Source organism: Phlebotomus papatasi, chromosome 1 (genome assembly GCF_024763615.1).
Source record: "Phlebotomus papatasi isolate M1 chromosome 1, Ppap_2.1, whole genome shotgun sequence".
Lineage (NCBI taxonomy): Eukaryota > Metazoa > Arthropoda > Insecta > Diptera > Psychodidae > Phlebotomus > Phlebotomus papatasi.
Window position 1 is genome coordinate 104,026,479 of NC_077222.1, and position 26,173 is coordinate 104,052,651.

Below are 26,173 nucleotides of genomic sequence, written 5' to 3' on the forward strand. Positions count from 1 at the left end.
TTGGTAATCATGTTAAATAATCCTAAATTTTATTTATTTTTATTTACTTTATTTATAAAAAATATTAAAATTAAAAAATTATTGTTGTGAAACGAAAATTCGAAGTTGAAAGAAAAAATTCGGAGACTTATCCAAATTCGAACTTACAAAACTATGAGAAACTGTTCGAATTCGAAATAACCATTTCGATATTAGAAAAAGCTATATAAAAATCCATTTAAGCTTGAAGTAGAAAAGGTTATTCAAATGCTCAATTTGAACTCAAAGTTCCAAAAGCCGTTCAAAAATCAATTTAAGGCTAGAGATAGCCATATAAATGTTAAATTTAAGCTCGAGGTTAGATCATTCGAATATTCAAAATGAGCTCGAAGTTCGAAAAAGTTGTTTGAAATTTGAACTCGAAGTTAGTAGAAGCCGTGCTAAAATCTATTTTAGTTTGCGGTTAGAAAAGCCCATGTGAATGCTAAATTTGAGCTCAAAGTTAATAAAAAATACATTCAAATGCTCAAATTGAGCCTAAAGTTTGAAAAAGATGTTCAAAATTTGAACTTGAAGTTCGAGAAATCCGTTTGAAAATCTATTTAAGGTCAAGGTTAGAGAAGACCATGTGAATGCTCAATTTGGGCTCGAAGTTAGAAAAGTTCATTCGAATGCCCAAATTGAACTGGAAGTTCGAAAAGGCTGTTCCAAGTTTGAATTCAAAGTTAGTAAAAGCCAATCGAAAATTTATTTGATTTTAAGACTAGAAAAGGCCATGTGAATGCTCAATTTATGCTCGAAATTAGAAAAGTTCATACGAGTGTTCAATTTGAGCTGGAAGTTCGAAAAACTTTTCACAACTCTTTGCAAGTTACAAGAGTGGTTAAGTATTCGAAACTCAATTGCATTTCGAAATTATACAAATTTGAAGCCCTAAACGATTTCGAACTTAGAAAGAAGGGTTTGAAATTCAATTCGAATTAAAATGAAGCTTTTTGAGCTCAAAGTTAGAAGTGAATAAAATATATTCGAAAGCAAAATTGCAGCTTGAAGTAAAAAGAGCAGCAAAAACTCCTTCCGAGAAGCTGAACGAGCTCAACGTCAAAAAATCCATTTGAGGCAATTTAAAAGGTATTCGAAATTCTTCGAGGTCGGATTTAGATAACGATTTTCGAAATTCTATTTAAATTCAACATTGGAAAATGGCATACGAAACTGTTTGTATACATTCATTAAATTCATTTCGCTAAAAAAAATTTTCGAAATTCTGTTCAATTCAAAATTAGAAAAAAAGGATTCGATACTCTATTCGAAGGCTGTAAATGAGGAAAAACCATTGGAAACAGTATCCAAATTCGAAGCTAGAAAAGAAAAACACTCAAAACTTTGTTTTACCTTCAAGTTAGAAGAATCTATAGGCCTCTGGTAGAAGAAAGTCGTTCGAAATATTTTTAAATCAAGAAACTTCATTCGACTTCGAAGTATTCGAGAATCTATTAGAAGACCTGTCTAATTTGCAACGACAAGCATTAGAGTTACAAATGCTTCCCTGCAAAGTAACTATTTTCGATTTTTCTATATTCGAGAATTCTGATAATTATTAAATATTGAAATATTTCGAAATTCTTAGTATATAGCAATATTTTCCACAAGTTTTCGTAGATTGATTTGTCATTTAAAATCGAAGATAGTGTTCTTGACCTTTTACATTGAATGCGTTGTTAATTCAAAATTTCGAATTTGAATTGTCAATTTGGACTGTCAACCTGAAAATGTTATTACAGATTTCGAATACTGTACGATCGAACGACAGGAACATGAACTTCGCGTTGTAATTTCGGTTGTTCTTTCTTAAATAATTTATATAAGGAAATTCGAAGTTTTTAAACCGATTAAAATTATTATCGAAAATACATTGAAACTTGCTTAAGGCGCACATGTTCTTAGTTTCAGGAACTGTTATATCTTCATTTGTTATATCTTTTAATTTATTTCTTTGTACAAATTGTAGTACTTTAAATTTCACTGTATAGTTGCACTTTAAATCTTTTGCATCTTTTCAAATTAAAAAAGTTTGAGTTTTTGCCATAAATCGCACTTTAAATACAATACAAAATTCAAATACAAAAGATACAAAATTCAAATTAAATCCCAGCGAGCACAGTTAGCTAAAACATGCACCGTTTTCAGCGAAAATAATTCTGAAAACTTTGCCTTTTCTAGCTAACTGTGACCGCTGGGATGTCACTTATTCAAAGTTTCGAACTTCTAACGTATTTTCGACATTCTGAGATATTTTCGAAACGTCAGAATTTGGCATATCATCCAGACCAATGGAATTTCGAATTTCGAAATTCTTATTCTGTTTCTTATAAAAAAAATCTTCATTGTATTTTCTGATGAACCCCTTGAGTGGTATCCCCAAAATGTATTCAATATTCACGAGAATCAATATAGTTTCACGATATGGATGAGAATTGTGTCTCGATGGAATGTTTTCCTTCTTGGAAATGGAGTAAACCATTCCTTGTTGTCCTGACTCGAATTCTTATGAAAGTCTGACTCGAATGTCGACAATTGAGCAAATATTTTGATATCCTGAGGGCAAAAAACCCTGGAGTATTTTATTTGCTGAAAGGCAGCACGAGAAATACCTACGAAAGTGGAAATAAATCCTCTGATTGATTATTTACTGTCTTGTGCATCGTATTTGTCTCATAAAAACCTTTTAGTCATTTTACCAAAACTTTACAATTGTAATTTGAGACTTGTGCACTTTCTTACAAATTCCTCATAAAGCAAAATCCAAGGAATGTTTTGCAGAGTGTCTCGAAAAATCTTTACACAAAGCCCAAATTGTTTCCTACAAAAACACCGGAGACTTTTTGCTCATGTGGAAAAGGGGGGAGGGGGGCTAGAGGAAAATATGCTGGGAAATTTTTCGAAAGAAAACATCTCCTCAAGCAAGGAAGGAATAAATGTGCAAGTCACGTAAGTGAAATTGGTGTCTATCTTATGAATTCTCGAGGGGTTTACAGAGTGACGCCTTTTTCATCCTTTTTTTTACGTGAAACGTGTACTAAAAATACCTAAAAATACTTTGGTTCCTAATACGAATTTCTACATCAATAAACACTTTTCTTCCCAAAAGGGTGTTTCATATTTTCTAAGAATTTTATAGTATCTCGCTTTCACTAGATCTCTTTTTATTAATTTAAAAAAAATTGACTGAAAAATCGTTAGGAATTCCAACGGAAGCTCCGCCCTAAAATGATGTTGAAGCCTTGATCAGATCACCTTTTAAGGACGAATGACCAATTTTAAGGAGATCTTTTTCTTTTCATCGATACAATACCTTTCGAAAAGACTACCACCGTTGTATTTTGCTCATCTAAAAATAGACCACGCCTAGGTATTTCTAGGTTAACCACTGGGATTATTTGTACGTGTGATTGTCCCTAGGAGAAACACATCATACAATTAGAAAATCACTTAAAATGAATGCCTTAAACTTTGTTGAGCTATAGGCTATTGAAGGGGGCGTGTCTTGTTATTATGAAAATCTGATAATATTATTTGGTGCAGACTTAAAACAAATAGTCGACGTGACTGGCCCTGAAAGAGTGATATTATCCTCAATTAGTATATTACAATTAGTATATTAGTAATAATGCAAAAATTTGTAAATTAAATTAACATAAACCTAGGAACGAGGCGTGGCTTATTGTACTACAGTTAAAGTCGATGAGAAAATTTGTAGGTATAATTTGTCATAGAAGAGTCACTTTACGCTTTTAAATTCAATTCAATTCAATTTTAATACACATTGCAGATAAAAGTCTTTAACTCTACTCAGTAATAATTAAAGGGGCGTGGCTTATTCTTTTATTGCAGGATTTTCGTCTAAAATAACATATAGTTAAATTTGTAAGCGTGGCTTGTTATGGGATAAGTAGTAAATAGTAAATAAATATATTAATTCAACTTAAAAAAAGGGGATATAAGGTAAAGTACCCTCTATTCGACCGCCTCTCTATTCGACCACCCTGGGTTCCTCAAGTCGACCGGTGGAAATATTTATTTTATTTATTTATTTTTGCAATAATATTTGGCGAATTGTTTAACATCATTGAGTCAATTATTTCATAAATAATACGAATCAATTGAAATTTTGTAAAAATTGACCATAAAAGACTGAAAAAGTAATAAAAATGCGAAGAATGAAAATAATTTCTTATATAAAAATTCGCAATTTTCCAGTAAATTATGGCATGCTTCTTGATATCCTTGACTTTTTTCTTAAGGAATTATTTCAATTATTATCCTTAAAGATTACTAGAAAATTTAAATTTTTAGTCTAATCACAAGTCGAGGACTTTATCTTTGCTACCGTACATCAATTTTAGTTCTATGATTCAGTTAAATATTAATTTTGAGTCTTAAAAGTGAAGGTGTATTTCAAATATCATGTTCCGCAATTCGACCAGTCAACGAATCATAGTAATTGGAGCTTTATTCCTTAGAATTTTGTTTCAATTTTGCAATAAGTCATAAAGGTAAGTATTAGTTTCTCTATTTTATTTTAATATTTAACTTAATTTTAATACTAATTTAAAATAATTAATGTGTTTTTGAAAGAAAATCTAGAATTCAGTATGTTTTAATATAAATTTTACTCTTTCCCGAAGAATGCCAAAAAGAAGAAACATTTTACAGTACGACAGGACGGGTCTGGAGAAAGCTTTGGCAGCAGTAAGAAATGGTACTCACTCAATTAGAGGTGCATCCAAAGCATTCCATGTGCCTAAGACGACTCTGATAGATAAATTGTCTGGAAAGTCCCCAGAGAAAAGGTGGAACGGAGGACACACATTACTTGCGCAGGACGAGGAAGAAGTTATTGTAAAATGGATACTTGAGAGTGCTAACAATGGGCAGCCAGTAACAAAAGACCACTTATTAGAATCTGTGGAAATGTTGTGCCGTGCAACAAATAAACCAACTGGTCACGACAGCTACAGACCAGGTCGGAAATGGTACAGATCATTCTTGCGGAGACACCCAAGAATATCAGTCAGAATTTCTCAAAATTTATCACATACGAGAGCCACGGTTACCAAAGAAGATATTATGCAGTGGTATACGAAGGTCAGTAATTATAATAATTAAATTTAGTATTTGCAGTAAAATACTTATGTTTTATTTCAGGTGGAAGACTATCTTTCTAAGAAGAGTCTAATGAATATAAATCCATCAAGGATTTTCAATTGTGATGAGACGGCTATCTCTTTGTGCCCTAAAGGAGGAAAGGTGTTAGCAGCCAAGGGAAGCAAAACTGTACACTCAATAGTTAATGCAGGCGAGAAGGAAAATATCACCTTTCTGTACATGGCATCAGCCGATGGTGAATTGTATCCTCCCATGGTTGTTCATAAATATGTCCGGGTACCAGCTATTGTAAGGAACACTACGCCACGTGAATGGGGAATTGATCTTTCACAATCAGGATGGATGACAGCGGAAGTTTTCTTTGATTACATCAAAAATGTTTTTTATCCAGAAATCCTTCGAAGACAAGTCCAACTCCCTATTGTACTTTTCGTAGACGGACACAGATCGCATATATCAATGCATCTTGCAGAATTTTGCCATCAAGCTCAAATTGAAATCATATTCCTCTTCCCAAATTCTACGCATCTATTGCAGCCCCTCGATCTTGCTTTTTTCAAGCCTTTGAAAGATGCTCACAAGAAAGCAATTTTGCAATGGCGAGGAAATAATCCGCATCAGATATTAAGAAAAGACCGTATCGCTGTAGTGGTCAAATCTGCCCTTGACTCTATGAACAATGTTAAAGATATTATTCAAAATGGATTTAGAGCATCGGGCATTTACCCATGGGATCCAAATGCAGTGAATACGGATAAAATCTTTGCGGAAAATGCCTCAGAAAATAGTATGATTGAAAGGGAGGCAGACGAAATTATCACAAGTAATGATATTGATATCCTTGAAACAGCGGATATAGAAAATGCAGCACCAGTAGAGGTGGCAGCAAAAGACACTGTTCAGTCTATTGAAGAATATTTGCCACCAAGTATTCGACAACAGTTCGTCTTGGATGAGAATGATGGAGTATTTACAGGGGCAGCACAGTATCAGGAATTATTCCTTTTTTGGAGAGATATGAGGAAATCGAAAACATATCAGCACCTTCCAGTATCATCTTCAGCAGCCCAGACCACTGACATGGATTTGCAAGATACAGGGCGATCAGATTGTCCTCCAGTATCTTCTTCAGCAGCCCAGAGCACTGACATGGATTTACAAGATACAGGGCGATCCGATTATCCTCCAGTGCCTTCATCTTCAAGAGATCAGCCCACACAGACGAAAGTGTTCGCCGATCTTCTCAATTGGCCAAAAAAGAAAGTCATTGACAAGAAGACAGGCAGAAAGAAAGTGGATGGACCCCTATCTCTAACGAATGAAGAATGGATTCAAAATGAGAAAAAAAAACTAAAAGAAAAGGAGGAAAAAGAACAAGAAAAGGAGGCAAACAGGATTCAGCGGCTTCTCAAAAGAAAAATTAAAGAAGAACAGAAGGAAAAGCGTCAAAAGCGCATAAAAAAATGATGGTTTAACAGAAAATAAAGATTTTTTCTAATTTTTGTTACTTTGAAATATTATTATAAAACACATGGTACGTGTTCTGGAATTTTTATTCATGAAATATAAGAAGCTAAACTTGAATCCATGACTTTATAGTTTTGTAGGCTATAATTTAAATAAAATGTGTGGTCGAGTAGAGGAACCCCAGGCGGTCGAGTAAAGGAACACTGATATCGCAGTGGTCGAATAGAGGAACACTTCGCAATTTTAAAACATTTTATTTTTTTTCTAATTTTAAATTATATTATGGCCAAATGACGTTCACAATTAGATAGACAAAGATCTGTTCTATAGTTTTAGGAAAAAAACCCATCAAAAAACACAAATTATAACTCTTTTTTCATATATTTTCACAAAATCTATCCTTAAGTGGTCGACATAGGGTACTTTACCTTATAGGGTGCAAATGCTTCTTACAAATTGGTATGAATTTTCGTCAAGAATTGATTTCTTTTTAAGGAAATCATCTGTGCAGCTGCAGATTGAAACGTAAAATTCGGTCACAAATGCAATTTTTGACAGAACTTTCATCGCAATGTGTAGAAACCTTATTAGGAGCAAGATACCTATGAAATGTTGTAAATAGAAAGTATTTTATATGCTTGGAGTGGGCGTGGCCTATTCCAAAAGCTCTAGAGCAGCAGTTGCTTGAAAGGACCGTCATTTCAGGGTATTATGTCCCCATTATGGAGTAATTTGGAACCAATCCTTATTTGGTATTTGGAGATTCCCTCAATGTTTTAAATATAGAAAACAAAAATGGGTTTTTTTTCTTGTCACTTAATTTTTTCTTGCATTTCGTGATTTTCTTTCGACTTTAACCATCCGAAACAGTGAAAATAGCTCAAATGCTCCAAATTGGAATTCATTTGAAAATACGGAAAGAACTTCATTTTACCGTATTCTAAATAAACTCTAATGATGCAAAAACTTCAACTGTATTTGCTATAAATATTGAAAGGGGGCGTGGCTTATTTTTTCAAGTAATAATTCTTCTTGACCAACTCATAGGGAAATTTATTGACTTGGATTGATTTTGGTGAGCCATTTAAAACCCTTATTTATAAATATCAAAAATATGTGCAAAAATTCTTTGTTTTTGGCACCCGTAATAAAGTTGGTACCCGTTAAATGGGCGTGGCGTAAAATTTGCTGCATCAAAAATAAAGAAAATAGGTTGCAAAATAAAATGGAGAGTTTCGAAGAATTTACTTCAAAATGCTTTCTTTTTCGAAGATCTATCGCAATGTATAGGGGAAACTAGGGTAACACCGAACACTAATTTTTATTTCTTTTTATTTGGACTACCTCAATGATTTCTTCAGAATATAAGTATCCCTAGAATGCCTATAAATTTCTATAAGTCTTGTCCTCTGAAGTCGAATATAGATAGATAGATATTTTATTCATCGACAAATGCTTTAAAAGCGCAACAACGTTACAGGAACAGTGACTTATTTCCCTCTATTGCGTCCACCGCCGTCTTAGCGTTGGTGACCAACCTCCAGAGGCAAACGGTGGAAATCCTCCTTCACAGGTTGTATAAGCCGTTGCAGAAAAAATCTGCTTTTAATGCTAAAACATTTCTTACAAAATTACATTAACAATAATTATGAAAGAAAAAGCAAAACAGTCAACTGCTGCTCCGTCGATTTCCGCGAATCAAAGCATTGCGAGAGTAGGATGGCTAGCTCAAGTGAGCTGTATGCCAAACGGGCATAAGCCCAGGTGTCATAAATATTAAACACTTTAGGAATTTTACTTATGTGGAAAGAACAAATAAAAAATTATTATAAAAAATTAAAAAAAAAAAAAAAACACAACGATGAAAAAAAGAAACCAAGAGGAGTCAGTGAGTCAACCTCGGATAGCTGAATCCAAAGGCAATCAATTACAGTATCTATAATCCAGGCACATCAGTACTTAGGATACCGCACGGCCGCCCAAATCCACCCAACAGAGTAGGCGATCCCGAAGGCGTGAGGCAGTCCCAGCCGAAGCAAGCCCGTACGTGCTTTACAATAAGTTACAATTAGGGGAGAGAGAGCTCGGTGAAGCCGAGAGAGAGAGACCCCGGCACGGGATCACAAGCCCGGACATAGTGTTTCAACATTAACACTATACCTTCACGCCCTCGTATAAATGTTAAGAAGATTCAAAAGGAAAAAAAAAGACCAAGAATAAAATGAAAAAATAATAAATATATATATAGCTCGCCCAAATGCAGGCATGAGAAGAGTGCAGCCGTAACAGAAATCCCTTTCGAGTTACGCTCAGATCACCAATAATGTCAACCCCACATGAGTTTCAAATACTATGACAGTATTGCAAAATCGCAATCCATTTCTTTAATCGCCTTGAAGAAAAAGAGAGTTATAACTACAACAATAAAAACATGAAAAAAAAGAAACGAGAAAAAAAAAACTGTAATAATAACAGAAAGGAAGAAATATGAATGACGAAGAAGGCCCTTCAGGAGAGCAGCTACACTAGGAGTACAGAGCAAGTATCCCATCGTCATGCTCAGTGAATAGATATAATCTCAATTTATTGAATGTAAAAGAATCATTTCTAAATATAGACAAAAGAGAGTTAGCTAGCCTTGGAGCGCAAAAGTTAAAACTATGCTTAAAGAATTCCCTTCTAGGTCTCGGAACAGAGAAAAACTCCCGTAAACGAACATCATACGATCGGCCCAGATTGCGATGTCTAATTATTCTATTGCCACACATATTATAGAACAGTCTCATGGTTCTGTAGACATAAAGAGCTTTGAGAGTCATTATATGCCAGCCTCTGAAGAGTGGCATAGCACTCTCAAATCTTCCCTGAGACGACATTATTCGTAGAATAACTCTCTGCGCCGAATTAAGCCCAAAATGTAATATTATGTATTTGATAATAAATACCCAAAATATGTATTTGATTAAAAATTCGCAGTGTTTGGGGCTACCCCGTGTTGGGTGGTACCCCAATTTCTCCTAATCAGGAAATTCTCTCCGAATTCGAGCTATTTTATGCAATAAAAGGTTTGCGTTGATCTTTATCAAATTAAATAAAATTTCTTCCATTGAAAAAATCAATTTGATTTTTTAAATCACCGACTTCAAAACGCTCTCTTTTTCGAAGATCTATCACAATGTATAGGGGAAACTGGGGTAGCACCGAACACTAATTTTTATTTCTTTTTATTTGGACTATCTCAACGATTTCTTCAGAGTATAAGTATCCCTATAGTGCCTATAAATTCCTTTAGTTCTAGTCCTCAGAAGCCTAATATTTGATTAAAAATCGCAGTGTTCGGTACTACCCCGTGTTTAGTGGTGCCCCAATTTCCCCAATAATGAACAATAAGAGGGATAGAAAAACACTCTCTCTGAGTATATATTCTGAGCAGGACTTATGATAAACCTGTAATGTTTGCTTCATTGAGCCTTTCAAAATGGAATAATTTTCCATTTTCGCTATAAGCTCCATGAAATTGTGTTAAATTCCACATGGGCTCTTATTCCTACGTGAATAAATCGCCTTTTGAGGTAGAATAGCGTCACGTAGTACCGAAAAAAAAGACTCATTGGCTGAAAATGTTGGTCGGAAAAATAAGAACGCAGACTCAGAAATGAAAATATGAAATTAATTATCTTCACTCGGCATTTTCCCATCACACATTCATGTTTGATTAGGAATGAAATTAAAAGGGCCTGAAATGTTGGTCTGAATGTTGAAGGAGTTCATCAAGCTAAATTTTCGGGAGGTTTCTAGTTTCACTTGAATATCAAATTGAGTTATGCAATTTTGTGGTAGGATGAAAAAGCCACAATCTATATGTGAAATAAAGGGATATACGGGGAAGTGTAAGAGGAAATACTACTTTATTGAATAGAAATGGAAAATTTTCCACTTCAAGTGGAAAATTGCATTCTATATATCCTTTCTATATGAACTTCATCATGATTTGGAAAATTTCTCTACAGTGAGTGCAAAGTTTGTCTAATAACAAATTCCACATCATTTATGCTATTCCGTAATATATACTATACATTTTACTTCAAATTGTGGAAATTTCTTGCTATTTTGTGCCAAATTGTGGAGAAAGGGCCCTATTATTAGGGCCAAAAGCTATTATATTTAACCCTTAAATTCAGTCAAAGTGTCCAAGGTGAAATGGGATAAAAATAAATTGAAATTCAAATAGAAAGAGTTGACATGGAGAGAGAAGCACTAATTGGACTTTGAAATTCGATTTGGTATCGTTGACGTTAATTGAACAATCAGGAACTTCCATTTGCAATGTCATACAATCGGTGATTAAAGAAATCAAATTGTTTTTTTCAATTCTAGAAATTTTATTTAATTTGATAAAAATCAACTTAAACCTTTTATTGCAGCAAATAGCTCGAATTCCGGGAGAATTTCCTGATTAGGAGAAACTGGGGCATTATCAAACATGGTGTATCGCCAAACACTGCGATTTTTTAATCAGATATTCAACTTCAGAGGACAAGACTTATAGAAATTTATAGGCATTTTAGGGATGCTTGTCCAGTCCACTGAAAAAATGGTCGAGATAGTCCAAGTAGTTTAGAAAAATTAGTTTTTGGTGCTACCCCGTGTTTGGTAGTGCCCCAGCTTCCCCTATACAATTTTATATTTAGAGGGCAAACGGTTTGAGATAGCGACAGAAGCTTTTCAAGAGACCCCCTCCTAAATCGATAAGCAAAAATGTTCAAATACAAATTCATGGCATGACATTTCTTATATTTCCCATATGTTTCTAGCGAGCCTAAAAAACTTTTGAGTTTATTATCTGTTTTCTGTCATTGTAGAATGAATTATTAAAAAATACTAATACAAAATAAAAGCCAATTTAATAACGACGAGGCAACCGAAAATTCTAAATTGGCAACCTACGTGGTTTTGGAGATATTTCGTGAAATGTGTATGAAAACAGGGAAAAAATTACACTAAAACTGATCGCATTTTTCAGAGCTAATATCATCCCCCTGTATAAATTCATACAAATGATTTTCTAACATTTCCTCCCTAAATTAAATGAAATTGGAATGTTTTCTTCTCAGAAATCAATTAAGTGTAAATTTTGTTAAAAAGACAAAGAGAGGAGAAATTTCACAAAGTGACGAGAAAGCAATTATTAAAATGTCGGTAAAATCAATAGATACAGAGAGAGCAATTTTATTTGAATTCCATCCATTACCTTCTGTCGTGATGGAAAGTTAATTGCACGGAGTGTTTCATGCTTTTTGGGAAATATAATTGGAACCTCTTTTTATTTTGATGGTTAAATTGAATGAGATATAATAGCACAGTTTTCTGAGAAGTATTACGCTGTTAAATTAATTTATTGAACGTGAATTAAAGCACCAACACATTGATCTACCCCTGAGAGAAGCTCATCAAGTTTCCCATTGTCTGAGGTTGTGGGAATTTTCCAGGAAGAGGGAAAGCTTCTTCGCTGCGAGGAATGCAAAGCTTGGATTAGGGTCTCCCTAATGAATTTTAATAAGAATCAGTTTAATGATAATTAATGAAGATGTCACATGAAATACGTAAGGGAAAGAGCGGTACCTTCGGGCGATTCAAGCTTTTAACAAACTGACTCTTCTAACACCCCAATATCATTCGATTTAATCTAAGGTCCGTGAGATTAATAGAAAAATTGATTTTCGAAAATTCGATGTCGAATTTTCGCAATCCTCACTCGATTTTTCAATATATTTTTAACGTTTTTAGTAATTTGACTCATTATATTACAAATTAGTAGCTAGTCCAATGCCTCAAATTGCCGAATAGAGACATAGGGGAAAGGCTCATAATTTTGTCCAGTTTCTTATTTTGGACACTTTGAGGATAACATTGGACACTAAAAATAAATTGATTAAAATGATGGATTTTTATTCCAATATTTGATGAATAATAAATTCTATCTTAATATTTGTTCTTTTTGGAAGATTTTAATACTAAAAACGTTAAATTTTGAATATGATTTGAGTTGAAATTGCTTTGTTGAAAATTCAGTGTAAGCAATTGCTTACGAGAAATATGACAGAACTTCGTGTTTACTTCAGTCTTATTTAGCGGTGGTATAGTACTAACAATGTTTCTTCGCTTTTTTTGAGTGATATTATTGAATATTCATTGAATATTGTGTTGATTCACGTTAGTAGTGATTTGTACATTTGATCTGAAGTGAGATTTGCCTTGTGAATTAGATTTTTCGTGTGAAAAATGGGAAATTTTTTAAGACATTTATCAGTGAGGTGATACTCCTTATTTTGGACAGGTGTTTTTCTCACGAAATTTCGTGAAGTTCTAGCTTTTGTGATGACTAGGTTGAACAAATGCCTGGAGAAACAAAGGAGCATCGTCTCTACGAAAGAGATGTAGCGAGAAATGCCTTGAAAGGCTCCCGGAAAGGCCAAGAAATGAGCGCATCCGCACGTACTTGGAGTTCCGAAGTCAACTCTCTTTAATGAATGATATGGAAAGTTTCCGGGCTTCTTGTGACATTCTACGTTTCCCTTACATGAACAGGAAGAGGACTTGGTAAGATTGGTTCATGAAATGAAGAACAATGGGCATCCTGTTGAGGCGGATTAGCTGTCCAAATTTACAGCCAAGTTGTCCAAATTAATAACCAAGTTGTCCAAAATAAGAGTCAAATTCACCACTACATATCAATTCATTTTTAAACGTATTAAGACTAATTTTAGTAAGAACAAAGTCAGTAAACAAGTTGCCAAGTTTCTAAACAACCCTTTTGAAAAGAGAGTAACAAAAAGTCAATTAGTATTGAAAATATCGCACTTCAAACTTCGAACATCGATGCTTATATGCAGACTGTCCCAAATTATGAGCCCTTCCTTACTCTAGGTTAAATCCGTTAAATCAATTAAAAACATATAAAAAATTGAGTCGTCCAAAGGTGGCGCGCCTTCCCCTACATCTTTCAAATTATATCTTTTATTACAAAAGTCTCTCAGACTTATTTATTAAAGTAAGATTTTCAAAAATCAGTCGAATTCCTCAAATTTGAATGACGGTTGAATTCAAAGTGTAAAATTTGAGGTTATGTGAAGGATGTTTTTCAGCTTATTTCAGCCAATTTTTCAGCTTTCATAAGAACGGTTCATAAGAAATGTAGGGTAAAGTGATAAAATTTGGAATTAGTGTTACAACTTGGACAATTCGCCGGTACAAGTTAGACATGGCTATTTTCTTGATAAATACAGTACAAAATTTGTTTTTAAACACAAGGAACCAAATTATAAAACTAAAGCATTCAAAATATACAAATAAAAATGAAGTACTAAATTTATCAAGACAAAAAGCCCTGTCCAAATTGTACCATTGTCCAACTTGTACCACTGTTCAACTTGTACCACTTTACCTCAAGTGCTACTTTCAAAAATGTTTTTATAAATGAGCTCCCAATAGTAGGCAATTCATATAAAATTCTTTCAATTCGTTTTCACTTAAGCCGGAACTTCTTGGAACTCATAGGCTAAAGCCCAAAATAGACACAGGGATCGACTTAGGGATCAGCCCGAAAAATGAGGATTGGTGTCGATACACTCAGGGATCTGCCTAAAATTTGGAGGATCAGGCTGATCTTCTAAATTCGTGAGGTCTAGTGAAATTTAGGGGATTAGGCGACATCAGTGCGAGTGCTGAAAATAAAAAGCTTCACTTTGGGTGTTTTAGGGTGCTTTTAGATATGTCAATTGGGTGAAAAAACATGGAGAGTATGGTAAGTAATGTCGCAAAATCTTGAAATGCGTTAAGATTGGAGTAATGGGAAGGTCAGAGTGCATTTTTCTGTACGAAAAATCCATTGATATTGCACTTAAGAAGTCTTACAGCAATCAAAGTGTGGAGATTTAATAGAAATTTACGCTGTAAACGCTAATCTTTGATCCAAAATCCTCAGTGTATTATAGTTTTAGCTGATCCTTTACTGCCAAATTTTTCGAGCTGAGTATTCTCAATGGTCAGTCTGTGTCTATTTATGGCATAAGGTTCTTGACAGACCTGAGGATTAGCCGAGAGACGGCTTAGCGTAAATATATTAGAAATAATGGTCAAACTACATTTCCGTCATTTTCCACTAAGTCGCCTCTCGGCTTAAGTCGTAAGTGTGCCTAGGGCACAGTACTAGGCTAGGAACGCTCTTAGGAGAAATCGGTGTCGCTCCGAGAGACATCTATATGATTACAATTTGAATACCAACGGGGGATTTTACCGTTGGGAAGAAGCTAGTTCTAGTTGATGTTGTATTTTTCTATTAAATGGCTTCAGTCTTAGTAAATGTAGCTTTTTTGGAGGGAGTGACCAAGGGAGTGACTTTAAATTATTTCTTCTTTAGGGAAAGAAGGGTATTCTGAATTTATAGTTTACTGTAGCGTAAGTCCGCTCTCTGTTTATGATATGCTTTTACTATTTTCAGTTTATAAATCCACAGCTAATTACTGCTTCAATGTTTATGCAAATTTGCAGAGAGGTTTCAGTTTAAGTTTAGTTAACACAAGAACTGCTCAAGGGTCGATCTGAATTTGTCTAATAATATCAAAGCAAATTTTACAAGATGTTTTCGTGTTTGTCTTAGCCAAAAACCGAGAGGAAAAATTAAAGAGAAGGCATTGTCAGTGGTTTTAATGAGAAAATGGGGGATAGTTTGTCGTTTTAACGATGCTCCAACAAACAAATTTACTGAGAAAACTTTTGCAATAATTCAGCAGGACTTTCTTGGTTTGTGAGACCGTTAAAAGTGCACTGTGTAGGATGATTCAACCAAGAGCAACGGAGTATTCTAACATGGAAAATCTCTCCGCACAGTGAAGATGCTTCAATCAAATAATGTGATAAAATTCATGACTGTTATCATGTCTCTTACTCATCTTTTTACGCTTTGGGAAAGGATGCTTTTTGAATGGGTGAAAATAAAGGGAATTTGAGTTATCTTTATTAATACCGGTACACCAAGATGGGTCGAAAAAGATGAGATGATTTCCGATAGGAATTCTGATTCATTTTCCTGGGATTTCCGATAGGAATCTTTAACAAAAAAATATGTATTCATTTTCCTGAAACTCATGTTCCCTCACTTTCAACATTTTGCTAGCCAAAATTCTTTGCAAGCCTTTTTTTCCTAACATGGCAATAAATTGCGGGTGTAACAAAGTAACTTAACAAAATCTCACCTACTATAATCCTAACAAAATTTCATGCGTCCCCCATATGTGTTTCGCCATTCGATTCCGATCAGGAAGTGGCGGAAACACATTTTGGCCAAGTTTGAGCGCGATCGGAGGACATGAAATTTTGTTAGGATTATAGTAGGTGAGATTGTTAAGAATCTCACCTAATAGGGGTTTAAATGGAAAGTCCCGCAAAATACAACAATTCTTTGATATAGTTGAAGTTCAACAAATGACTACTTGGGGAACTCTGGATGAAAAAACGAGTTAAGAAACAAAAAACCTCGCTTATCTTGGCTTCTGAGTAATCGATGACATCAAGTTCTACGGTAAAATTATAGAGAACATTCTGGTCTACATTTCATCCATATAACACTTTTCTGTCAGTTCATCCAAATCCTTGATATTTTGGTTTAAATACAAAATTTGTATAATTTCACGAATTTGATTCAAGATAACTGAATGGCGTCTCCCAACTTCAGCTCTAAATCGAATTTGCATGCACTCCGAGTTAGCTCACGTTAAGAATCTCACCTACATAAGCCGGTTAGGATTATCTGTCCCTTTTTAGGAAATATGACCAAAAGATGGGCTCTAACTTTTCTCTCCAAAGCTCTCGTCCATTGAATATATTTTCAATATAATACATTCCTATCAAAGAAAAGCTCCACCTATTCTACCCCATTTTACTGAAATGTCGCTTGCAGATGTATTTATGGGTGGAAAAACCGCGCCCGAATCTTGCAACCACGAGAAAAGAATTTTTCCAATAAATTCAGCATCTCACATCTCGGTTGAAAAATAAAAATTCCTCCATGAATTTTCCACGTGAAATTGAGAGGCAATAAAGTGCATGAAATTACTGAATAAAAGTGTCCACAGAACACCAGATTTGTGATGGCTCCATTTTGACTAGTTGGGAAACCCCCTCCCTCATTATATACAATTCCATTGGATCGATATAGAAGAACTTTTCCTTACATTTCGCACAAGTATTGTATATATTTAGGAGAAAATGTGTACGTGAATTTTCTTCATAGCTTGTACTTTGCACATTTCTCACCTTCTTTCTTGCTATTGTTGGATATATACAACCGATGGAAAATTTATCGAGGAAAGATAATCCTCCACTGAGCTTCTTCTGCGATACAAGTACTTCATGGAAAGCTCAAATTCTCCTTCACCATTCAGTACTTGTCTTGAGAAAATTTTGTAATTAAGTTGCACGCTCAATTTTCTCAAATGTCTTTACATGTTTAATTTACGAGGTCACATTCATAGCGAGATGACGGGGAAAGACAATTTTCACTCCGGGGGAAAGTCATTCGAAGAGCATAGGTCAGTTTAGCAGTCATTAATCTTAAGGGAAATTTGATTAAAGAAGCCGCGGAAGACGGTTGGAAAACATTAAAAACGTTCACATTTAAATTCTTGACAGATGACAATTGAATCCAGTAGGAGGATTCTGTAAGAGTCTGACAATGTCATATGACAAATTTGTAATTTTTTGTGTGGTAAATTCGAAAAACTAGTCGAAAATGTGGCTCATATCCCCATATAAATCATTAAGAGGTTAATCGAGCTGCTTGTAATGGCCATTGGATACTCAGCACGGTTTTTGTCATATCACATTGTCAGATCCTTAGAGAATTTCCTTTACAGTAGGGAAATTCTGTAGGAATCTGACAATGTCATATGGCAATGTCAGATTCCGGGAGGCTGGCGCTGGAGGTAACTCCAGCATGTTCCGGTATAGGTCAGTAGCAAATATTGCTACAATTTGTCAGATGACATTGTCAGACTCTTTCAGAATTTTCCTACTGTAGGTAAATTCTCTAACTAAGAATCTGATAATGTCATGACAAAACTTCGTGCTTAAAATTTGGAGCAGGATGGCATTAAATGCAGCTATAAGTATCAAATGGCCATTACAAGCAACTCTATGAATTTCTCATTTATGAATATGAATCATATTTTTGAACAATTTTGCCATATAAAATTTCAAATTTGTCATATGACATTGTCATACTGTTACAGAATTCCTTTACTGGAGACGAATTCTCTAATAACTAGAAAAACAATGTCGCAAGACAAACTTGAATTTAATATGGTAAATGCTGGAAAACTGTTTGAAGAGGAGATTTAAATTAAATAGTGGTAACTTGATACAGTTTCTAGCAATAGCCATTCTAGGATCACTGGGCTGAAGATAAATTCTGTAACGATATGACAATGTCATATGATAAATTTTCTTGGTAAATTTGGAAGCAGGAAAACATTGAAACCCAGTGAGCAACGAATAGACATTGCAAGGTGCTTTATGAATCTCTTAGTAACTAATATGAACCTTATTCTCGATTAATTTTCCTGAATTTACCCCAGAGAACTTTTTCATAAGACATTGTCATACTGTTACAGAATTCCTCTACCGGAATGATGCCCTGCAACAGTCTGACAATGTCATTTGACATTGTCAGACCGATGAATTCGAATTTTCAGGAATAGGTGTTCTATTTTTTACATGTTCTTTATAAACACAAATTTTGGATAAAACTTTGCTTAGAAACTAATATTAAAGAAATGAATGTCAAAAAGTTATTACTGAAAGCTTGAGAACTAAAATTTGAGAACAGTTTTCCGTGCAAAATGGGACAACACTGAATTTCAGAAAAATGTTTTGATGTCGCAGTAGAAATATTTTCACTTGAATTTTCAACATGAAAAAATGTGAAAACAATGAGAGAAAGAGAGGACAGTGCATAAAGATTTAGTTACATTTTTAATTAATGCACAAGTGAACGTTTTCGCAAGCTTTTTGAAAATTGAATAATGCAAATGCTACACAAAAGTCTTTTCAACTAAATTTCTAAGTGGAATAAATATTGTGTAAACTGAAGATTAAATGGATCTGCCAACATTCTTTACAAATAAATTGATTGGTTCTTATATTTTATAACGACTTTGATACTAAATCTAAAACACAATCATAATTATTGATTTATTGAAAAAAAAAAAGAACTTTTAAGGAACAATATAATATATGAAAAAATCTGAAATATAAAACAGATTAGGGGAAGATGGGGCTACTTTAAGGTGTAGGACTACATTGATATACTTCTTTCTAGATACTTCCAAATGAAGCTGGAACTCACCATATTTTAATTTAGTTTCACAATCATTTCGTCAATCTAAAATAAAATAATTTATGCCAAAAAAATTGTATTTTAATGTAGCCCCAATTGCCTCTATGTTTCTTTCCTTTTGCTATAGAGTAGCCTCATTTAGATTTATTGTTAAAATAAAAGGGAAATACCTCTTTATAACATTTATTAGACAAAATTTAACTTAACGCATCTTAGAGTATTCTTTGCAATTTTGTTTTCTCAGGAATTGACATTGACGTGTTTTACTTTAAGTATGTCAAGCGTCACTTATCAAAATGACAGAACTGCAATGCGTCATGAAGAGCTTTGAAAGTTGTGAATTTGACAGTTCTCTGCACTCTCAGAGAGGTCAAAGCATCTTTTAAAAATATGCGAAAAATACGGTGTCAATGTAGCCCCAACTCCCGCTGCAGTACGGGAAAGTGTCCATGCTTTGCACGGTCCCAGGCTTTATAAAGACTAAATTTTCTCTATGTTTTCCAATAAATATGACTCATCGCACCCGTATTTTAAAAACCAGTTGAAAGTGTCCAGTTTTTATAATATATTGCAGAGTCACATTTATTTAGAAACATAGGAAAAATTGAGGCATTATAAAGCATGGGACTGTACAAAACATTGGCACTTTCCACTACATTCTCGGTAATTTGACTTCTTTAATTTTCTAAGCACCACTGGGACACCGGTGTCCTATAAACAAAAATTGTTTTAAGGTTATACAAGGCTAATTTGCCGCCTGAACTGTCAAAGACATGGATTTTTTTGGGACATCGGTGTCCCACTGGTTCTTAAAAGTTTAAAGGGACTGAATTAGCGATAGTGCTTTAGTGGAAGTCAACATTTCCTTTTGTCCATATGAAACAAGGAGGGAATCTCAAGTGTTCTAAATTGGAAATAGTTTTAAATTACCGTACTTTTCCTCGACTGCCTCACGAACTAAAAAAAAGTATCCAGATCTTAACACTTTTAAGAACCATTGGGATACTGGTGTCCCAAAAAAGCATTTTTTGACTAGGGCAAATTAGTTTGTTCTCCAAATTGTTAGAAAAATAGGTTTTTGTTTTTGGAATACCGAAGTCCAACTTGTCCTTTAAGGATTAAGAACGGGCTACTTATTAGTTTGCGTGGCAGTTACTGTAAAATATATAATTTGGAATCTTGGGAACCATTTCCAATTTGGAACACTTCGTATTTCGCTACTGTTTCAGATGGGGAGTTTTCTTCGTGTTTTTTTTATTTGTTTTTCTCATCGAAACAGTGAGATTAGATTAGATTTATTAACAATAAGATGCACCAAGCTATTTCAGCCAAATGTGCATAGACTTGTACAAGGAAATTACAATGGTAATTGTCCGATCAATATTTAAGAAATAACATTTTTTTTTTTTTTTAGTAAATCTATAGATCAAATATTAATTTTATAAGTCGCTATTGTACATGATTCAACTAAATTTCATTTTGTAACTTAATCTTATTTAAAAATTTTAAAAGTTTACATTCCTTTGAATAATCTTCCTTTAATATAACTTGTAAAGACTTATCTAGTTGTATTTCATTTCGTTCTTTCTCATATTTTTTGCAATGAATAAGTATATGTTCTATTGTGACCTGTACATGACAAATTTCGCAAATAGGGGGATCTGTTTTATTCATTAAGAAATTATGTGTTATGTTTGTATGTCCTATTTTTAAGCGATTAATAATAATTTCATCTCTTCTGGAATGTTTTTCATTAAAACTATAACCAAATGGGTTGTCTTTAACTCTTCGAAACTTATTTTTATGCTGTGGGATTTCACTCCATTCAAACATTCTAATTTTATTCCATTGATCAGTAATGTGATGTTTTATATCATTGTAACTACATATTTGACTATCATTAAACATTTTTTTAGTTGCTTCTTTCGCAGCCATGTCAGCTTCTTCATTTAGTTTAATCCCACAATGACTAGGACACCAGAAGAGCTTGATATTATTGTTTCTATATAAATTATCTCTTATGTCAACGATTATTGGGTCCTTGTTTTTACAGTTTTGGACAGCTTTGAGAACTGAAAGACTGTCTGTAACAATAAGACGTCTGGAATTCTCTGTGAATGGTAGATTGCAAGCGTCTCGGATAGCACTAGCTTCCGCAAAAAATATTGAACAAAAATCAGGTAGTTTAATGCACTGTGGGTCTTGGTTCTCCATAACAAGACTATACCCTGTACCAAACTCACCCTTGGATCCATCAGTATAGACCTTTTCATATTCACTATATTCTGCCATTTTTAATTGAAAATTGATTTTGTATTCTAAAGGGTGAGTTCCTTCTTTTTTATAATTACTTAATGAAATGTCTATCAAAATCTCATCTGAGGTCCAAAAAGGGTAATTAGCCATGCCAATAATTTTACATTCAAAATTACCAACATTTAGAGCTGTTATTGATTTAAGTCCTCTAGTAGAGAAAGGTTCTGGGAATTTGTTAGATAAGGAAATATTTTGGAGAGATTGAAAATTAGGATTCTCAGGATTGTTTTTAATTTTATAAAATAGAGTTGCGTTTAATAAGTTTCTTCTATCATGGAGTGACGGAAAGCCGGATACAGCTAGTATGCTTATAATAGGAGACGATTTAAAACCTCCAACTGATAATCTGAGAGCAGTGTGGTAAGGAGGGTCTATTGTTTTCAAAATGCTGTTTCTCGCTTGGCCATAGGCTTGTGAACCATAATCAATTCTGCTTAACATCAGGCTTTCTACTATTTTGAGAAGTGGTTTTTGCCTAGCTCCCCATCTAGTGTTACTAAGTGTTTTGATAAGTTTTAGAACATTATTAATTTTAAGTCTCAAATTTTCGAGATGTGGTTTAAAAGAAAGTTTTGAATCGAAAATTACCCCTAATATTTTAGTTTCATTTACGTGTTTTATAGGTTCATCATATATTTTAACAGATGTTGAGGGACAATTTCTTTTCGTGCAAAAATTCATAGTACAAGTTTTTTCTGAAGAGAATAAAATCCCATTATCATTTGCCCAGTTTTCAATTTTGGATATCGCATTTTGTAAATTTAATGAGACTACTTCTTCGTCTTTATCTGCACTATATATTGTTAGATCATCAGCATAAATTGTGAAGTTAACATTTTGGCACTCTTCTAAAATTTCAGTTATTCCATGAATCGAAATCAAAAAGAGGGGTACACTCAATACCGAACCTGTTACCATACCATTGACCTGCTCGTACCAATCTGAAGATTCATGACCGTAGAGAACTCTGAAAAATCTTTGGGATAAAAATTGTTTTATAAATTCGAAAATTTCTCCACTTAGGTTCCACTTCGCTAACTGGTGCACAGCTAGTATTCTCCATGTCTTCTCATATGCTTTTGTAATGTCAAAGCAAATGATACTAACATGATTTTTCTTCTGTAGATTTGCACTAACAAATTCTTGTAAATGAACTAAATTATCAATGGTAGATCTGTGATTACGGAATCCAGATTGATTTTTAGATAAGAATTTATTCTTTTCTAGCCACCAATTTAGTCTATTTACTACCATTTTTTCAAGAATTTTGCTTAAGCAATTGGTCAGCGAGATCGGCCTATAGTTTTCGGGGTTTGTGGAGTCTTTATTAGGTTTTTGTATTGGTACTATATTTGCTTTCCGCCATTCGTCAGGGAAATTTTTTTCTTTAAAAATTCTATTAAAAAGTCTCAAAAGCTGATTTTTTGCTAAAACATCTAAATGTTTGATCATATTATACGTAATTCTATCTGGACCGGGAGACTTTCCTTTAACAGTACTTATTACTGATTCAAGCTCCTGCATGGAAAATGGCTCGTTTAACTCTTGTGTGGTTTGTGAGGTTGATTCTTCAATTTCTAAGTTTTCAAGAAAAGATTTTCTGTTTTCAAAATTGGGATTGGCAAAAGTGTTGTCACAATTTGTATAAAATTGTTGGGCCAAAGTCTCACAAATTAATTTGGGGTCAGAAACTAATGAAGAATTGTGTTTTATTTGATGAATTTGTTGGGTTTTAAAGGTACCTGAAATCTTTTTAATTTTGTGAAACATCTCTTTAGCAGAGGTTTTATTATCTATTGACTCAACATAGTCACTCCATGTTTTCTTTTTACTCTTTTCTATAGTGTGTTTGTATTTATTTTTAAGATTTCGATAAATCGTGTAATTTTCATCTGTTGACATACGTTTAAATTTTTTATAAGCTTTATCGCACTCTTTTTTTAAGGAATTTATTTCGGAGTTCCACCATGGTACTGTTCTTGATTTAGGATTCGGCTTTGTTAAAGGAATGGAATCTGAGGCTGCGCTTTGTATTAAAGAAGTAAAAGATTGAACTGCATCATTTACTTCCATATTATCATAATTTTTCAAATTAGAAGATATTTTCTGAGAAAATAAATTCCAATTTGCTAGATCTTCTTTCCACCTAGTTCTTCTTAAAAGATCTGGGGACATGTCAGGTAGAATAATTTCTATGGGAAAGTGATCACTATTATATTGAGATTCATCAACTTGCCACGTCATTTTATGGTAAATTGATGGACTACATATTGCAAGATCAATTGCTGAAAACGTTTTGTGACCTGGGTGTAAATAGGTATTACTACCAGTGTTCAAAATTTGCAAACTATTGTTGTTTACAAAATTTTCTATAGTTCTTCCCCTAGTATTGTTATTACAAGAACCCCATAAAGTATTATGTGCATTAAAATCTCCGATTATTATAAAAGGTTCAGGTAGATTTAAAATTAAATCATTCAAATCATCGAGATTAATGGGAATACTCGGACTTAAATAAATAGAGCAAATTGTTAAATCACCTAAGAGAGTCGTTCTTATTGCTACAGTGTCTAAATTAGTTCTCAAATTTAACTCAGTAAAATTTATACCTTCTCGAAACAAAATAGCACATCCCCCATTTGGTTCGGTTTTAGTATTTTTGTTTGATATAACATTAAAATTCCTTAAAGAAAAATTTTTATCTTTAGTCAAATGGGTTTCTTGTAAGCATATGACTAGTGTTGATATTTTTTTAGAAAGCAATTGTAAGTCACTAAAATTGTTTAGTGCTCCATTTATGTTATATTGTATAATAGTCATATTAATTTTTTTTTTTAATTGTTTTTAACCCAATAACTTACTCTTGAGAGATTTTAGTTTTCAAAGATTTCGGAAACAATGTCGTTGGTGTTCCTGATAAGTTTTCCTGTCGTACTCAATGAAATGTCTTCAATACCGGTGGTATCCATTTTACTGGATTCCCCCAAAAAGATCTCTGCCTCTGATTCCGTTGAAGAAGACTTCTCCGGAAGTGGAATGCTGCCAATACCGGTGATATCCAAATTCCTGGATTCACCCAAAGGGACGTCTGCTGAGAGAGATTGCAGTTCATTTGATCCCGTTGAAGAAGAATTCTTCAGGGGAGTACTGCAATCTTGGCTGTCTGATTTTGGTTTCCTTGCTGTTGGTTTGGGTGGCGATTCAGGTGAAGCTGATTCACCTGTATCAGGAGGTCCTCTGTCCTTGTAAGCCGAGAATGTGAAAAAGATCCCGTTTGGACCATTGTTCAAATTCTGCGACTTGTCATTCTGAATCAGGGGTGGCTGAACTTGTCGTTTGGCTGTTACCTTGGCATACGATTCATCGCGTCTTTGGCTTTCATTATAGCGTCTCTTGGCCTCGAAGTATGAGATCTGAAATTTCGCCTTCAACTGCAAAATAGCGAACTCCTTCTTGAAGAAGAAACACTGTCGACTCCATGCCGGATGTGCCTCTCCACAGTTCGCACATGTCTCAGATCGGGTACAGTCTCCATCATGTTTTTCCAGTCCACACTTTTCACAGATTTTCATCTTGTTCTTGCACTGGTCTTCGTAATGTCCCCATTTTTGGCACCCTTTGCATCTTGTTGGGTTTCTTACGTAAACCCTCACTTTCAGAATCGTATAGTAGGCGTCGATGGTTTCAGGAAGGGTCGGGGAATCGAAAGTAAGTACAAAACTTCCAGTATCCCTCAAAATGCTCCTTCCTTTTTTCTCTTCCCTCCTCTGGATGCGTTTTACATCGATCACGTTGTATTCTGCAAGTTCTGTTTTGAGGTCTTCGTCGGTAAGGTAGGTGAAGTCGAAACACGCAATAACCCCTCTACTTTTATTAAGAGTGGGGTGGTATTCGAACTTCACATTTTGGCCTGCGATCACATTCAGTTGCAAAAGCTTCTCGGCTTGCTTATGGTTTTTTGTGACCACAAGAACACTGCCGTCTTTGAGTGGTTGAAATCTTTCAACCGCCCCACAAAATTGTTTTATCACTTTTTTTACCTTCACAGCAGAAATGCTTCGAAAAGGTTTTTTGGGGTCGGAGCAAGTAGCTACGAGGAATCTCTTCGAGCACTCATCGGCATCTTTCGGGTGAAGAACAAAGTCTTCTCTCTTTTCCACTCGTTGTCTTTTTCCCTTTCGAATAAGAGGGAAAGACTTCTCATAATCCTCAAGGGATTGTAAAACATCAAATCTGTTTTTGCTGCCCAACATTATTATTTTATTGCCTGCAGCACTAACACACACTCAATTGTCTCTTTCCACTGTTGCTTTTGTTCTTTTGCGTGGCACTTTTTCCCTCCCAAAGAGGGTTGAACAAAATTGTGACACGATCGTACAGAGATCGAACTCACTTTTCACTCTGTTTTTCAATAAGTTTTCACGAATTTCACTATGAAAGCACTTTGGGGAAAATGTTTTAGAGTCTTTTTTCTCTGATACACAGTTTTTACTCACTTATAGGACTGAAAATTTGACTTTTATCTAACACCTTTACGGAGCATAGAAAAAATGCGTCTGACACAGTCGAGAGCACACACAGAACTGCGAAACAGTGAGAAGATCTTGAAATTCCATATTAGAAATTGTTCCAAGTTACCCTATTTTATCCTATATTTAAAAAGAAGTTTGCACTCATTTTTCACGTTTGATTATGATTGTGAAATGAAACAGATAAGCTTAAAATTGCCGCAGTTTTTCTTAATTGCATTGTGATTTTTCATTATTGAGAATTTTCCGTGGAATCTACAATAATTCGGAAGACATTTCGGCCCCAAATGCCCGACTTTGACAGAGTCTACTATATATA

General features: G+C 34.2%; 2 protein-coding genes across 2 annotated transcripts in view; one reads left to right on the plus strand and one right to left on the minus strand.

Moving 5' to 3' along the window:
- The window catches only part of LOC129799811 (microtubule-associated protein futsch), a 192,571-nt gene that overhangs the window by 94,213 nt on the left and 72,185 nt on the right, over positions 1–26,173 (minus strand). The window lies entirely within an intron of this gene.
- On the plus strand, positions 4,297–7,036 carry LOC129799812 (uncharacterized). Its single transcript, XM_055844039.1, has 2 exons — positions 4,297–5,127; positions 5,188–7,036. The coding sequence occupies exons 1-2, from the start codon at positions 4,669–4,671 to the stop codon at positions 6,613–6,615; spliced, it is 1,887 nt and encodes a 628-aa protein (XP_055700014.1). The 5' UTR covers positions 4,297–4,668; the 3' UTR covers positions 6,616–7,036.